General features: G+C 43.0%; 1 protein-coding gene across 1 annotated transcript in view; it reads right to left on the bottom strand.

Moving 5' to 3' along the window:
* Positions 1–10650, bottom strand: part of FYCO1 (FYVE and coiled-coil domain autophagy adaptor 1) — a 53036-nt gene extending 42386 nt beyond the window's left edge. The window contains exons 1-2 of the mRNA XM_074900661.1: positions 10544–10650; positions 855–1039 (exon numbers count right to left, since the gene is read on the bottom strand). Coding sequence (XP_074756762.1) covers positions 855–909 — 55 coding nt within the window. The 5' untranslated portion in view covers positions 910–1039; positions 10544–10650. The remainder of the gene's footprint in view (positions 1–854; positions 1040–10543) is intronic.
* Between the last annotated feature and the right edge of the window lie 4586 nt (positions 10651–15236).

Here is a 15236-nt window from a genome sequence, read left to right as displayed (position 1 = left end):
TTTGATCTTGCTTTCCACTTGGTTTTGTACTTCTTTCAGGTGCCTGAGTGTGCCTTAGCTCCCAGTCCCACTCAATCCCCGCTGTGAACTAAAATCTCCTCTTGTTAGCAGGCACATATATCTCCCTTTTACGTTACAGGAAGATCTAGATTCCCAGCTTTGGTGTATATTATACCTTATATTTAATAAAAATTTAAAGGAAAAATATCTGGATCTTGGTATAGGCAGCTGATTAGGGCAGAGAGAGAACAGGAAAATCATTATGGACCTGCTGTCAATTTTGTCTGCAATAGAGCTGTGGAAAATGAGGTTGGCTACTGCTAGGAAAGGACGAGTCAGGTGCACAGAAAGCACATTCCACTGCATCAAGAACAACAGATCCAATCCTCCAACACTTTTCCTCTAGGTCTCCATTCCCAGTTAGGTTTGGCCTCCTGTTTTTTTCCATTCCCACATTAGCAGCAACTCCACACCAGCCCTCCATCAAGGGAGGGCCTAAAAATCAGGCCTCCTCTCACATGAAGTCTTGTAATAGCACAACTCTACTCATGTCAACAAAGTCCTAGCTCACACCGCACATCCTACACTTTTCTTTTAATTGCAAAACTTATTTCTAACCTTGTATGTTTAAATTTGCAGGATTTAAGAATTTAGGATCCTAAATAATGTACAGCACTTCTCTCACAAAAATATTAGTCACATTACTATTGAGTGCATGGCACATCTTAAACTGTGTTGCTACAAATGCTGCACAAAAGTGTTATACAACTGAAAACACAACTCCTACTCTCCATTATCTAAAATATGGAGGATGCAGTCCAGCATATAGAATGAATGTCTGCATGGCACTGTACCTTGCAAGTCCCTGATAATCCGCTGCAGCTGGCTTTCACCACTAGTTGCTGCCATCTTGAAAACCAAAGGAGCTCCCCTTCTGAGCTGTTAATCTTTTCATCCATCTAGATAAAAACAGCGGAGTTCATATCCTTGATAATCACTGGGTTGACGAAGATTATTCTTCTCTGAGACACCTGCAGTTCTGTAAAAGTCAAAAATAAAATGAAAGTCTTTACTATCTCAAATGTGCAGAAGAGAGGTGCTTTGGCATTTTAGATCCTGTTTAGTAACAAATTCCCATAAGGCCAACTCTTTTCCAGGAGCCTCCTTTGTATTTCCTTCTAGATGTCACTTTCCATTTCAGTTATTTCTTCAGTTATACATTTTAAAACTATTGAGCAAACCTCAGAGAGCAATTTTCTCTTGCTGGAATTACAACACAGTCTTAAGAGCCCAGCTCAGGTTGGCATTTCAGGGAATTCATCTTGTGACCCTGAGGGAGGTTCTGATGACATCCCTCCCAAAACACTCTGTCAGATCTTCTCCACAGGCTGCAGAGTAAAAAGATACGACTCTTCCATTTCAATAAGACTTTCAAGACACAGACAAGGCACAGACCAAGGAGTCAAAAAAATGATGCATGTTTGGTTCTCTGGCATTGAAGCCTATTTTTAACTCATAAGAGCTACTAAAAGATTTAGTACTGGAGACTGGTTTTTGCATAAGAACCATCTCTCATCCCCTCCTCAGAACCCACTGTTCCCAACACATGTAAGAGGACACCACTTTATTTTAAGCTCTGTTACAGCATCCCTGCCTGATTAAATATACCTTGCACCACCTCCCTGGCTTAGAACAATGACAAGTGAGTTATACCTAGCACTTGTAGAAAAATCTTTCCTTAATCAAAATGAATGAATTAAAATTAATTAAAGGCCTCAAACACTTTAGTAAAACAACCATGCCTGGGAACCCAAATTTTCAAACACTAACATGGGAACAGTTGTTCAAAAAAAGCCACATAGAAACTGCATAAGGAACTTACTAATCATCCTGTTCAAAGGTCATTCGCAATTCTGCCTGCAAAGATACAGCCAAATATTCAAGCAAGCACAACACCTAAAGTACCGAATCTTTAGAAAATCTGCTGTTACACTTCTGTGCTTTTCTTATCATCCAAGCTGAACTACAATTAAGTTGACATTAAAATCTTACATATTTCTGAAACACAAATGTGATTAGATCAAATTATCTTATCTCCTTTCTCTTTTTCTTTCACTCCCAGAATAAGTAAATTAGCAGGGCTGAAGTAGGTGTATGAATGAATCTAAAGGACCATCTTTCCACCCTATGTATCAAGGTATTGTTGATCCCATATTCTCTTCTTTTTTGAAATGGAGCAAACCTTAACAAAGCCAGAGAGACAGAAACATGGTAAAGATAAAGAAAAGGCTGAAACTAGGCTTACTAGTGTGTTTCTCTTGATACCTGTGTTTTGTTACCTGCGAGTTTCCATTTCCATACTTTGATGGCAGTCATTACATTATGACACAACTGTTGTGTGGACTGCATGCTGTCTGAAGGAGGGCCTTGGCCTGCAAAATCCCCACAACTGTGCTGCTTCAGGGAAAGAAGGCCAGCACAGCATAGACCAGCCAACCTTTTGTGGTGCCAAACACAGTCTTTTTACCCTAGATCAACAATATCACATACCCAAGATTCTTATCTCGATTCTACTAAGTGATCATATAAAGAACCATGCTTCCTGGCAACTTGCTGAGTTTGGGTATCAATGAAAAAAAAGCAAGAACAACAAACCCAGTGAGTCAATGTTTCCTCTAAGCAGGCACAGTAGTATCAGCCATATCTGTTCAGTTTGGCGACTGTTAGAGAAAGGAGCATATGTTAAAAGACTCTGCATTGCGGGCAGTGGCAAGCCAAAACGTGCGGCCAAACCAAATGCTCTTCCTCATACAATGGGGGAAAAGAGCAAGGACCAACAAGGACATCCTGCCTGTCCTTCCCAAAATCCAGAGAAAGCTCCAAATCAAGGCTCCAGAGACACAAAGACTATGTGAAAGGCATGCCAGGAAAACAGTGACCAGGCCAACCCGCAGGCATGTACAGAGAGGCTGGAAGAGGTGGCAGTTGGGAGCTGAGCCCTCATTTTGCAACAGCTCGCGGGCAGCAGGATGTGGGGCATCCTATGGCAGACAGGCACAGCATGGGACCTTGTCAAATGCTAGTTCCCAGCAGACTGCGCAAGCAGAGACTTACTGGGGGAGGATTAAGGAGGTTTGGGGATGTCCCAGTCCTACTAGCACTATGTAAGTGAGTTTGCCCGCAAGTCACAGATAAATAACTACTGCATGTACAACAGTAGCACAGCGCAAGGGAAGGCAGCCTGTTCCCAGTGGGCTGATCTTGTTATGCCAAAGCAGCCCAACACATGCTTCTTTATCCCTTCCAGGGTCTCCTAGGCAGAATGTGTGAGCCCTGAACAGACACCACAACTCAGGTGAAGGCATGTAGTTGCACAGCCCACTTCTCTTCTTCACCTCCTCCCAATCACCTTTCTCCTCAGTACAGGGAGCAAAGTCTCACAGTCTCCTCCTTCCTTGCATCATCTCGCACCCATGAAACATGCATTTACTCCCTTCTTTTCCCAAAGGCGAAGGGGATCTTTCGACCTGGGCTACTGCCACCCAGAAGAACGTGCTGAAACTTTTTCCACCTGCCTTCTCCTCTGCAAAATGGGGAGACAGGTTACTTCTCCCTCCTGTGGTCCTTCCAGAGGTGTGGAAGATGCAGAAAAAGGTGCAGAGCTCTCACCTCCTATGGCAAAGAAAGTTGACAATGTACCTTAACTGTTTTCCCAAGGTTTCAGAATAGGAAGAGTTTCTGTAAACACCTGATCTAGTCCTTCCTGATCACAGAGCATTTTGCCCAGTATTGTTTTGAACACAACCCTTTTCCTCCAGCATTTACTATCCTATTATGAAGTCTGTAAATATCTGCTATGTGAGAACAGCATTATACATGTGTCAGGCACGAGTGACCTGCTTTGGGTCAAAAGCTTTTTAGATGATGCATCGTTACCTCTTACATAATAGCATTTGACTAAGGCCAATGGCATTAACTTGCACAAAACTGCAGAGCTGCAATGACATCAGTGCAGTCACACTAAGGACCTGGCACAGAGTGCGGCAGAGGAGGCAAGACAGAGCATGTCGTCAGTCCCTCCTCGCGCTCTTGGCCTGGGCCTGCTGATATCTGAAAGTGGCTGCTCCCTCTCCTGCTGGCCTAAGCAGCAGCATGAGGGTGAGAATCTTCTTTACAGAGAAGGATATCCTGGAGATTAAAGAAAGAAGCAAGAAGGAAACTGCCCACTTGCAGGAAAAGGAATGATTTACCTGAAGGGCAGTGAGACACATACAAATCCATAAATAATGTTTTAATGACTATAATTAAATTGGTGGGGCAGCTACAATGACCTACTTTTAATCTGATTTCATAAAATTTCTCTTTGTGTTACTGTAGGCAAGTCTGCATCTCCAGCACCTACACTTTTTTCAATTCATTGGTCAGTTTTGGCCAGCCTTGCCAGATATACTACACTCCTCCATGTGCAATCAGAACAGGAAGCTGAGAAGTCCACAAGCAGTTTCTCTTCATTGATAAAACAGCTGCAAGTGAGACCTCTGTTATAGCCTGATATCAGAGAATCCACTCCCCACCCAACTGCATTTTCACCTTACACTAAGAGCAGAGCTCACACTGCAGATTTGGTGTAATTCAGTTAAAAAGTAAATCTGATCTGCAAGACAAATTCACTGGAAACCAGGGTCCACTACTTTCCATTGCTTAAGGAAATATTTCATGTTAACATAACTACTCTGGTCTAGCCATTCCAAACAAGGGCTCTTCATCACATGGCCCCCACTGGTATCACAAGACCTTTAATTATCTGGTGCCTGCAATTCCATACCTTTTCACCCTGTATGAAACAAAACAGGCAAGAGAGGCTATTGAGCCAAATCCTGCATTCATGAGTTACAACAATTTTAACTGCCTTGTGTATTAACAAGTTAACAAAATTAACTCCCTTGTGTAATGTGAACATGATTTGTCCCATAAAAGCAGATATTGACCGATAACTGCAAGGCACAGTCTTGGAAAATGCATGGAAAAAACAACCTACCTGGTCATACAGCCGGGTACACGACACACTGACAAAAGTACACAGAACACAAACCTCATGGCAAAGATGAGGGAAGAACTAGGAAAAGGAAATCTCTACCTCTCAGGACCTTAACACCACTGATTTAGTTAAAAAACTTCATTCCAGTAACTGTCTGGAAAAAAGTACTTTTAATTTGTTGCTGGAAACAGAGTCCCAGTGGAGTTTACTGCAGCTATGCTGCTAGCTTTTCTCATTTTGTACCATGCAGGTACATAAAGCTGCACATTCATAAAGCTGCAAAACTATTTGCTGGAAATAAGGGTCTGAGGTGAACTGTAAAAAAGACAGTGCGACACTGTCAATGCACACGCACATGCTTTTACTGGGCAACTCAACCCTTTGTGCTTTAACACTGAGTGTAAAGATGTGTGACTGATAAAAACACACACTGGACTACATTAAATAGGACAATTAAAAACAAAAGGCAGGCACAGCCTGAATGTCAGCTAAGGTCTCCATTTGGAGTTTTGAAGCTTGGTTCCATTCTGAGAAGTGAAATTTTCTTGCTAAATTACTCTTCCCCCTTAATTTTCTACACCAACAACCCTTCAAGTTACAAAAACATGGTTTTGGAGGAATACTTTTTATTTCTTTTACTACTTCAAACAGGAGACCACGCTGCAAACCTGTGCTAGATTTCCTACATGCTCATATGCACAAACCTTGTTTTGAAGTGTTTGGGGGTATAAACATTTAGTAATAAAACACATCCTGCAGAAACTATGTGACCAGAAAAACAAATTATCAGAGTATCATAGCATAGCAGAAGGGAGTAACTAGATTAAGTGCATAAAAACATTCACGCATTTTGCAAATGCCTAGCAGAAAAGTAGCATGTTTATAGTTAGGGACACTTTACAGTAAAGTCCTTTTGTGGGGAGGCCCTTGCACTCTCAGGGTATTTGCATTTTATAGCACAAGAACACAGACTAATGGCATTCACAAAATTCTTCTTGCACCCCTAACCTGACAGGAGAGACTGACAAAAAAGAATCAGTAAGGTTTTGTAAAATCTTTGTGCAAACTTCCCTATTCTATGGACAACCAGCCTGCATTTCCCCCCCTATTCCTTGTACTTGCAAAGTATTCTTAGAAAAAGATCAAAACTAAGCAACAGATACGAGTATACAAGTGGCATGATAAGAACTCCACAAGACAGAGTTAAATTTTAACATTGAGTGGGGAAAGCTGGAAACTCTAACAATTTTTTTTTTAATGCTGCACCTACCAAATTTGACCTCCACTCTAAGACCTGACAAACCCCTTTAAAATGTTACACAGAACTTTGCCAAACAGGACAGATGCATTAGACCAGAGACACAGTTTCCTGATTTGGAGAATACAGTGCTTCATCTCTTGTTTTCCTCACATCAATAACTGTTGAACAACATGAACTCAAATGACCACTTTCCACAAACAACAATACAGGCATGAGGTTGTACGCGTCTCACAAAGAAAACCCTGTCTCAGCCCAGTCTCATGACGACAGAAGTTGCCTGTTTGAGGAAGCAGCCAGTTTACAAGAGGAAGAGCACTCTTCTGATAATGGGAATTGCACAAGTATCACTTTCAACAAACTCATCTGCCTTTGTTCCTTAGGTCACTCCAGACCTCGCCCCATGTCAGTAAACACAGTGTAGGATTCCTAACATCTACAAAGTAACCTAACCGTAACTCTCCCAGAGACTTGCTTCTCCTCAGCTGTTCCCATCCTATTTCACTCTTCCTGCTGCCTCAATGCCCCTGTAGTGAGTTGAAAAGATAGATTTCATTCAAAAGTGAGAAGGTTTCACATTCTCATTCTTCCAAACTGTTCTCACCATGCACCCACGTACCCTCCCTGCCACAAAACCCTCTCTTCCTCTCCATAACTCATGCAATTATTTAAATCTCTCGCATGTTCTTCAAGCCAGGCACCAGACACACCGATGCTACTCTGAGGAGCGCCATATAGATACCTACAGAAACAGAAACACTGGAGGACTTCCAGCTGCAAAGGAGCGTTGGTGATTCATGACACTCAACTCATTCACTGTACAAGCTCGGAGTTTTCAAGAAATCCCATGTTTTTCAGGTCTCCAAAGTTGGTCCCTGAGCCTTATTAACTTCCTTAGCAAGCTTGGCATGACTAAAGCATCTCAGTCACCTCTGAGACCTTGGGACAGTTAAAAGCAACAACCATTACATCCTAACTCTGAATGGGGGCTTTCCTTAGCAGGATTTTTTACCTCTATCTACCATTCCACACTGACCCTCGAAGCTGAGGTTTCAGAAGTAGTTGAAAAGGCTGCCTTCAACTAATGGTTTTGGGAAGTTGGTGGGTGGATGTTGAGACTTGCCCACTTGTAGCACTCCATCTGACCTCCAGCCAGTCAACAGCAGTGGTAGCTCCCTAGGGCATCTCCTGACCTATATGTAGTTCCCAGTGAACTAGCAACAAACAACACTGAAAATTACAGGTTTTGGCCACGCACAAGTAGATAAAATAGGAGGCAAGGCAAACACATTAAGCAAAAACCACGCTGAGACAGCCCAAATTGACAGGCCACTGAGTGAATCATGCTGCTCCAGAGCCAACAGCAAAAATTATTCTTTTCTTTCCTCTGTAGCAGGAAGCAAAGAGTATTTCCTCTCCTCCTCTTTTTTCATGGATTTTCCAGTGAAGGTCACCATTTTGGGGGGAAGAGGAAATTTCAGAGTTACAAACCCCAAAGATTTAAAAGCCTTTGGAAGAGAGGCCTGTACGAGACTGCAACCGCTGAGCTGGTTGGGAACAAACAGGCTCACAATAATGAGGGCTTGGCATGAGCCCAGTTATTCGGGGATATCCTGATCCGACCTGTTCATTTTCAAAACCTAAGTTGTCTTACAGCAGTAGCAAGATCTTTCCTGTGCCCATCCTCCTTCCCAGAAGTAAATTAAATGTCATGGTAGATATGTTCAGGGGTTAACTGTTTACAAGTATCTTTGCTGAGATCACTGTACCATCAGCAACCACAGAATACTGTGATGGACAAAATTATTAAATCAAAGGTAAGGGTGTACGAGCCAAGGCCCTGTGCAGCATCAGTTTTCCAGCACTATTCCAAGCACTGAGATTGAGATGCTGTACATAAAAGGTTCTGCTTCTTTCAGCAGTGTTACTAAGTGTGAAGCCTTCTTCTGAATATATTTGGGCAAAATATTTAAAATTACTATTATTATGGCATTTTTGGACACAACCAACCAACCACCACTCCCCAAACAAACTGGAATTACTACAGGAAAATATGAAAAAGAAACAAACTAGATACAAACTGCTAAAAAAGTTTCTTTGCGTTGGCCAAACCAAAAGTAAAACCATAGTAACATAAATAAAAAATAATAACACATAACAATAAAAACACTTAGGGCTCTTACAGTTCCCTTCAGTTTAATAATCTCAACAACATCTAAAAAATACTAGAAAGTTCAGTGTTCATTTGACAAATGGGCAACTGCTAATTTTTTCAATGTGATCAACTAAGAAAAACAGGTAACAATCCAAGTTAAAAACAGCTTTCAGCACTATTTTTCCTTGAATCCATTAGATATTTTCTGCAACTGTACACACACCTCTCTTTAAATTTTGAGTAGTTTTCTCTCCCTAGTCATTCTGTTAGGTCTTGATCCCCCACCGACCAAATCTTAGCAGACCCTGGCCTCCAGGATGTTAGTATGAATTGCTATTCCTTTTATATAACCCTCTAGCAGTGGATAGAGAGAGTGCAAATACAATACACCCTTTCACTATTATCGGATGGTGTACATAAGAAGCTCCTTTATGCATGAAAATCAGGGTCAATAACTGTCTCTTCAGAAATCGTGAAACCATGTTCACAATGAATACTCTCAAATATATATACTCCAGCAAGAAAGGCAAAATTGACTTGTCTCTTGTTTTCCATCATAGTATCTTAGATACAATGTTTTAACTGCAATGCAGTCTGCTAAATGTGAATGTTTGGAAACACTGGAACATCTGGAACATTTTTTAAATTCAAGCATTCCCATGAGGATCATTGGAAGAGTTCAGGAAGTTGCCTTGTACACAATAATATCTGGAAAACATAAAATGCACTACTGCAAGACAGTTTATCTCCTCTGCTGCATGTCCTGCAACATCGAATCACAACTGAAAACAAGAAAAACACCAAGAGAAAACATGTCGCAATGTTGCTGACCTGACAGATTTTTTACCCTGTAAATTTAATCCCAGCCTGCCTCCATGGGCACGTGAAGTCAGAGCTGGATAAAATCAAACACCCGCTTTCACTCTTCAACAATAAAGAGGCAAAAGCCTGGTACACCTCCCTCTTCGTTTACACTTGTAAAGTAACTCGGATACAAGTGAGAGGCTGAACCAGGAGCATGACACCTACAGCTGATGAACTCCATATGCCAAGCAAACATTTACACAGGCAAAAATCAGCAGGAGGCTGGGTGCAATGACCCGGGCAGAAAACACTAGGGCCCTGAGCTCCTAAACATGCAGCTGCAGAATTCACCCACCTCTGAAACACAGCACAGCCCCTCCACAGCCCAACTCACCACTGCTGGACCTCTGCCCGAGGAGAATCCAGAGCCCAGAGGCAGGCGGACGACCATTTCACTAAAGCCTTGACTTTATTTTTTTTTTTCCTCACTCGCTCTGGATTACTGGGATCAACGTAAACCGCAGGGCCGGCTGTAAACCCAGCATCTGCTCTGGAGACAGACCCAACCACCCCGCATGCCAGCAAAACTCTCCCTGTCCACCCGCCTGAGATTTGCCGACACAAGGGCAAAGCAGGATTAGGGCCGCGGCAAATATTTGCCTGTCAGCACTTTATAACGGTGAGGGCATGGACACGGGCAAGTATTTGGTTTCCAGCAGGGCCCCGGGTGCCTCTGCTCCTCCAGCAGCTGCCGTGACCCGCGGGGAGGACTCGGAGGGTCCGTTCAGGGGTAGATGGCAGGGGAGAAAACAGAGGGGACTGGTTATGTCAGCCTAAAACCATCGCTCCCAGGTGGAAACGACGACACCTAAGGTAGTAGGGCCTGGATGGCGGCCGCCACCCGCCCAGGCGCTGACTCTGGCCCGGAGGAGCCGTCCCCAAAGGGCTCCCCGCAGCGCCCTGTCCCGCCGGGCCAGCGCCTGGGCGGGCATTAGCCACCATCCAGGCTACCCAGGGCCTGGGTGCGCGGAGCCGGTCACCCCGCCGCAGGGCCGAGCCAGGCTCCCCCCAGGGCCGCCCTGGCGCTGAGGGGCCGCGGCGCAGCTCTCCCCCTGCCCCGTCCCCGCCGGGGCTCCTCCCCTCGGAGCCGAGCTCTGAGCGGCAACAAGTGGAAGCCGCCGAAGTTACTTCCCTCCCTCCGCCTCCAGTAGCCGCCGCCTCTTCCCCACCAGCCCCGCCACCCTCCGCGCTCCCTCAACGGGCTGTGAGGGAAGGTGTCGCCCGTTACCTGCGTGGCCGCCGCCATGTCGCGGAGAAGCGGCCCGGGGTGAGGCTCCGGCGCGGCTCGTTGCTCCCCGCTGACTACAACTCCCGTGAGGCCGCTGGAGGTGCCTCCCCACCCCCGGGGCGGTGGCTGGGCGCAACGCCACGGGCGCCCGGCCCGGCCGGGCAGCGGCCGGCCCCTCGGCGGGGCGCGCAGGGCCTGGGCCAGCGGGGAGGCGCTGGGGAAGCACCGCGGTGAAAACAGAGGGGGTTTAAATGACTTTGCGGGAAAAATCGCCGCTTTCCCCTACAGTTGCAGGGTTGGGGTGATTTCCTCTCAAGGGGTGTGTGTTTCTGGTACCCTCAAAGGAAGGTCGCCTGTCAAGAAGCATAACTTTTTAATATAGTACAGACTGTTGCTTTTAGGACAGTTCAATATGGGGGTTTTTATCTTTTTTTTTTTTTTTTTTTTAATATATATATATTTGATTTGTGCATCAGTTTATCGAGCTATTTGCACGGACAACTGAAGTGAATATGAAAGTCAGGCACAGTAAATCCAGTACACAGCAGATTTCCTCTCTCTGCCCTCATCAGACATTAATAAAGGTCACATATGGTAAGAGACTGTGAGAAAGCGGGTGTGAAACTGGAACAAAAAGATGCCGTGCTGAAGCATGGTGCCAGGTACGTGGGACATGGGTTTCCTAATACTCCCACTCCATCTCTCAGCAGCAGGCTCCTACAAGCAAGCTGTATCCACTTCTCCTTTACAGATGTTTACCCTTCCATAGCACATACGATTTTCTGAAAGGACATTTCTTTCACAGCATCCAAAATAGGCTACACCAGTTTTGCACTTGAAGTGTACTTAAAAACTAAGTTCCTTTGCTTTTTTTCCACATTACTTTAGTAAATAAATGATTTTAAATAAAACTTGTGACCAAACGGTTTGTCATCTTGCCACAATGCTTGTGACTATATTAGTGTCATAAGCTTCATCTTAGGCTTCTGTAAGATCAAAGCATCGTATTTTCAAGACTCTTGAGGAAACATATATAGCATGTAGTCACTGGCATGTCTCTATCATGCTCATTTTTTCATCCTCAATTTAAGGATGACTAAGTGACCTCAAGTTTTGATGATTAATGTTCAACTAATATATAGTTTTGAATAGCTCAAAAGCATTTTAATGTCCTCAGAAGTGCAGGTTATAGGGCTAAGCATGTTGTGGGCACATGACTTGCAAAATGCAATGGGATGTCTTACATAGTTCAGAAGCAACCTTCAGGCTGACTTCTCTTGGCACGCTTTGCTGCATCATGTAGTACATGACCAGGAGCATCTGCTGAAAACAAGTGTTTGTTTTCTATTGATCTGTAGACAACTGAGTGTCTTCCAGAAGTAACCTCAGGGTCATCCATTTCAAATAATGATAAATCAAATCCTAGATAATTTCATTGCAATGGGTTTTTTTAAAAAAATATATTTTAAAAAAAATCTCTGTGCGGTTTTACTTCTCACTCAAAAATAATCAAGTAGAATGGATTATTCCTCCTCTTAATTACATAGTGACAAGCTACTTTCAGAAATATTTAATTACTGATATTAATTATTGGATTGTTGCCTGTTTATACAGACATCAGTTTCTTCAGAGAAAAACACTCTGTTTTCAACTAGGTCCATAGCTTACCAACACTTCCTTAGATTTTTCTACATTTTCTCATTTCTTAGCAAAAATGAGGTTTGGGATTTTTGTTTTTTTTGGAATATGCCCTAGAAAAAAATGCATTATCTGCTCCATTTGTGTTGCTTTATTTTTATTCTGATAAAATGTATTGATGAACTTCATAAAATATGATAAGATGGATGGGAATTATTGTCAGTTTTACTAGCCTAGAAAAGGCAATGACAGTCATCCCAGCAAAAGGAAAGTCTTTGCTGGGAAAAACCTTTCCACTAGTTGTTGAAATGTTACCTTTGTAATTGTAAATGTATTCCATAGAGGTTACCTAACTCAATCAACCAGAACTACTAAATTGCTACTTAACAAGGATCATTAAAGGATCATGCTGTACCCTTTAGCTTTTGTTCCATATGGCTAAAATGTATGCCAAGATAACTGTTTAAGGGCTGAAATCAACTTCTGACATCAGAAGTTTAATTGCTAGCTGCAATCCTTTTAGAGTGATTCTGAAAATAAAATTTGTATGTGGGTTGGTTCGGGGGTGTTTTTTTGCATTTTGGTGGCACTAGAATCTGTTTCTGTACAAAGTTTGCACATAAATGTAGAATCCTTTAGTTTTAGTTGTAACACATAGATGTGCTCTATTTTTATGTGGGAAGATTTTCCTCCATTCACGCAAGTCTATATACATTCCCACTATCTAGTTTGTCATAAAATAAAATTATACATTGTCATCAATCATCTCATGCTGACAACAGTCTGGTGCCTCATTGACTAGAGTAGGTCTTTACTAAACCTTCTTAAATAACTGGACTCTATCAAAAAACCCCTGAAAAAATGTCTTCTGTGGCTATTAGATCCTGTGAATATTTCATAGTGGTCTCTGAGTACGTGTCCATAGGATGTGTTCTTTCTATCCATCTGAGATTATAGTACGTGTGCTACATATTGTCTTTTATTTTTTTAAAGAGTTATTTGATGTTATGTAATAACCGGGGAGGGTTTTGCTTCCACTAGGCACTTGAGGTATTTTATGAAAGTAGCAAACTCCCAGTTTCCCTGGTCACCCTCGGTGGATTAACATACCATTGTAGCTAGACTGAACAACAGGCTGCTGTTCATCATCAGAGACTTTCTGTGGCTGCAGGGAGAAAGCTTTGGAAGCACTTTTTGCATTTGTTTGCGTTCTGTTTTGAATAGGTGGACAAATAATTGTCAGTAGGTATAAAGCTGGAAGCAGGCAACATAAAAAGAACCATCAAAGCTCTGGAAAACTTCTAGAAGCAAATCTGGCATTTTAGACAAGGTGGCTGAGGGGCTTGGAAGAATATTCTGCTAGTATCAGGTCATCTTCTGAGACTGACTTCCACCTGAGCATATTGGGGTTAGGAGCTATTGCTGCTCAGAACTGGCTGCATTTCAGTCCTGCATGGACAAAGTAGGTACCAAGAGTCTGAGCTGGTTCAGTGCTGGTTTAGCTGAACCAGCAATGGTATGGGGAGAGCCAGAACACAGACTCTGGACTGTGCAGTTTAAATGAACCAGAGTCTTTTGTATAAATAGAGGTGTGTGGCACATGGATAAAGAGCATACTAAGGTTTAGGAGATTAAGAGCTGGTTAAAATGGCTGGAAGGATATCACCATCAGGAAACAGAACTTGACCTCAGAAAGCAGCATTGTTTGGAGGAATGAAACAAAAATAATTTGGACTTGGTATTTGGGCAGTTCCTAAATATGGAGAGAGTACTCCAGTCCCTGCACTTTTCTTTGTCATTCTCAATTCTGTGCTTCACTCCAGCCAGGATCTTCTGTCTTACACTGCTCTTCTGATGTAATACTGAAGATACATATATATTGAACATTTACAGAGCCGAATACTTCTACCTGAAAATGCCCACAGTCTGTCAGAAGGGGCTGGCTTCCTTCCAAACCTTTCATATGGTACCTATTGAACCTCTGCAATAAAACATTCTCGTTCCCTATGTGGCAGAAGTTTCTGATTTGTGTCTCCATGAATGAATCTTTCCAGGAACTGTATTCCTTGCCATTTCTATACCTACATACAAAAGCAAAATGAGATCTTTTTAAGTAATGACATTTTTTTAACATAATCTCAGCTGGGAATCACTTCCATTACATGTTCGTTGCACAGCTCAGTGAAGGCTTGGGACATCAAAACCTAACTTTTCAGTTTTAAATTTTGTATTCAGTTCTCATAGAGAACTGTGTTCTTCAGGCTGAATTCTGCACTAAAACAATCTTTTGGCATCATTTACTTGGTTTAATGTTGCTTTGGCAACAAATCATAAAACTCATAGAGTAGTTTAGATTTGAAGGGCCTTTTGGAGGTCTCTACTCCAAACCCCTGCTCAAAGCAGATCTAATCAGATGAGGTTGCTCAAATCCAGTTGACTCTTGAACCACCTCTCTGAGTCCCCATTCCAGTATTTGACTACACTTATTAAAAAAAAAATGCTTATGCCTAATTGAAATATCCCATGTTCCAGCTTGTGTCCATGGCTGTGCACCTCCAAGAAGAGTCTCCACCTTCTCTGTACCCTCCAGTCAGGTAGTTGCAGATGGAGTCCTCCCCTGAGCCTTCTCTTCCTAAGGCCATATGAACCCAGCTCCCTCAGCCTCTCCTCATCTATCATGTTCTCCAGCTCCTGTCTGGCTTGAAGGCCTCTGCTGGACTCCCTCCGTAATGTCCATGACTTCCACGTGCTGGGGAGCTCAAAACTAGACAACTACTCTAGATGCAGCCTCACAAGTACCAATAGTGGGGCAGGATCACTTCTCTGGACCTGCAGGTTGCACTCTTGCTAATATAGCCCAGGATGTGTTTAGCCTCCTTTGCTGTGAGTGTGCTTGCTGCCTTATGTTCCAAGGCCTCTAGATCCTCTTCTGCAGAGCTCCTTTCCAGGCAACTGCTATCCCCAACCTTTATTGTTATTCTGTCCCAGACACAAAGCTTTGTAAATAAAGTAAAAAATGAAGAATTATTGTGTTTGCAAAACACAAACTGTTTTC

This window comes from Athene noctua, chromosome 2 (assembly GCF_965140245.1).
Source record: "Athene noctua chromosome 2, bAthNoc1.hap1.1, whole genome shotgun sequence".
NCBI classification, from domain to species: domain Eukaryota; kingdom Metazoa; phylum Chordata; class Aves; order Strigiformes; family Strigidae; genus Athene; species Athene noctua.
The sequence above is the reverse complement of the archived record's forward strand: the minus strand, read 5'-3'. Positions and strand labels throughout refer to the sequence as shown.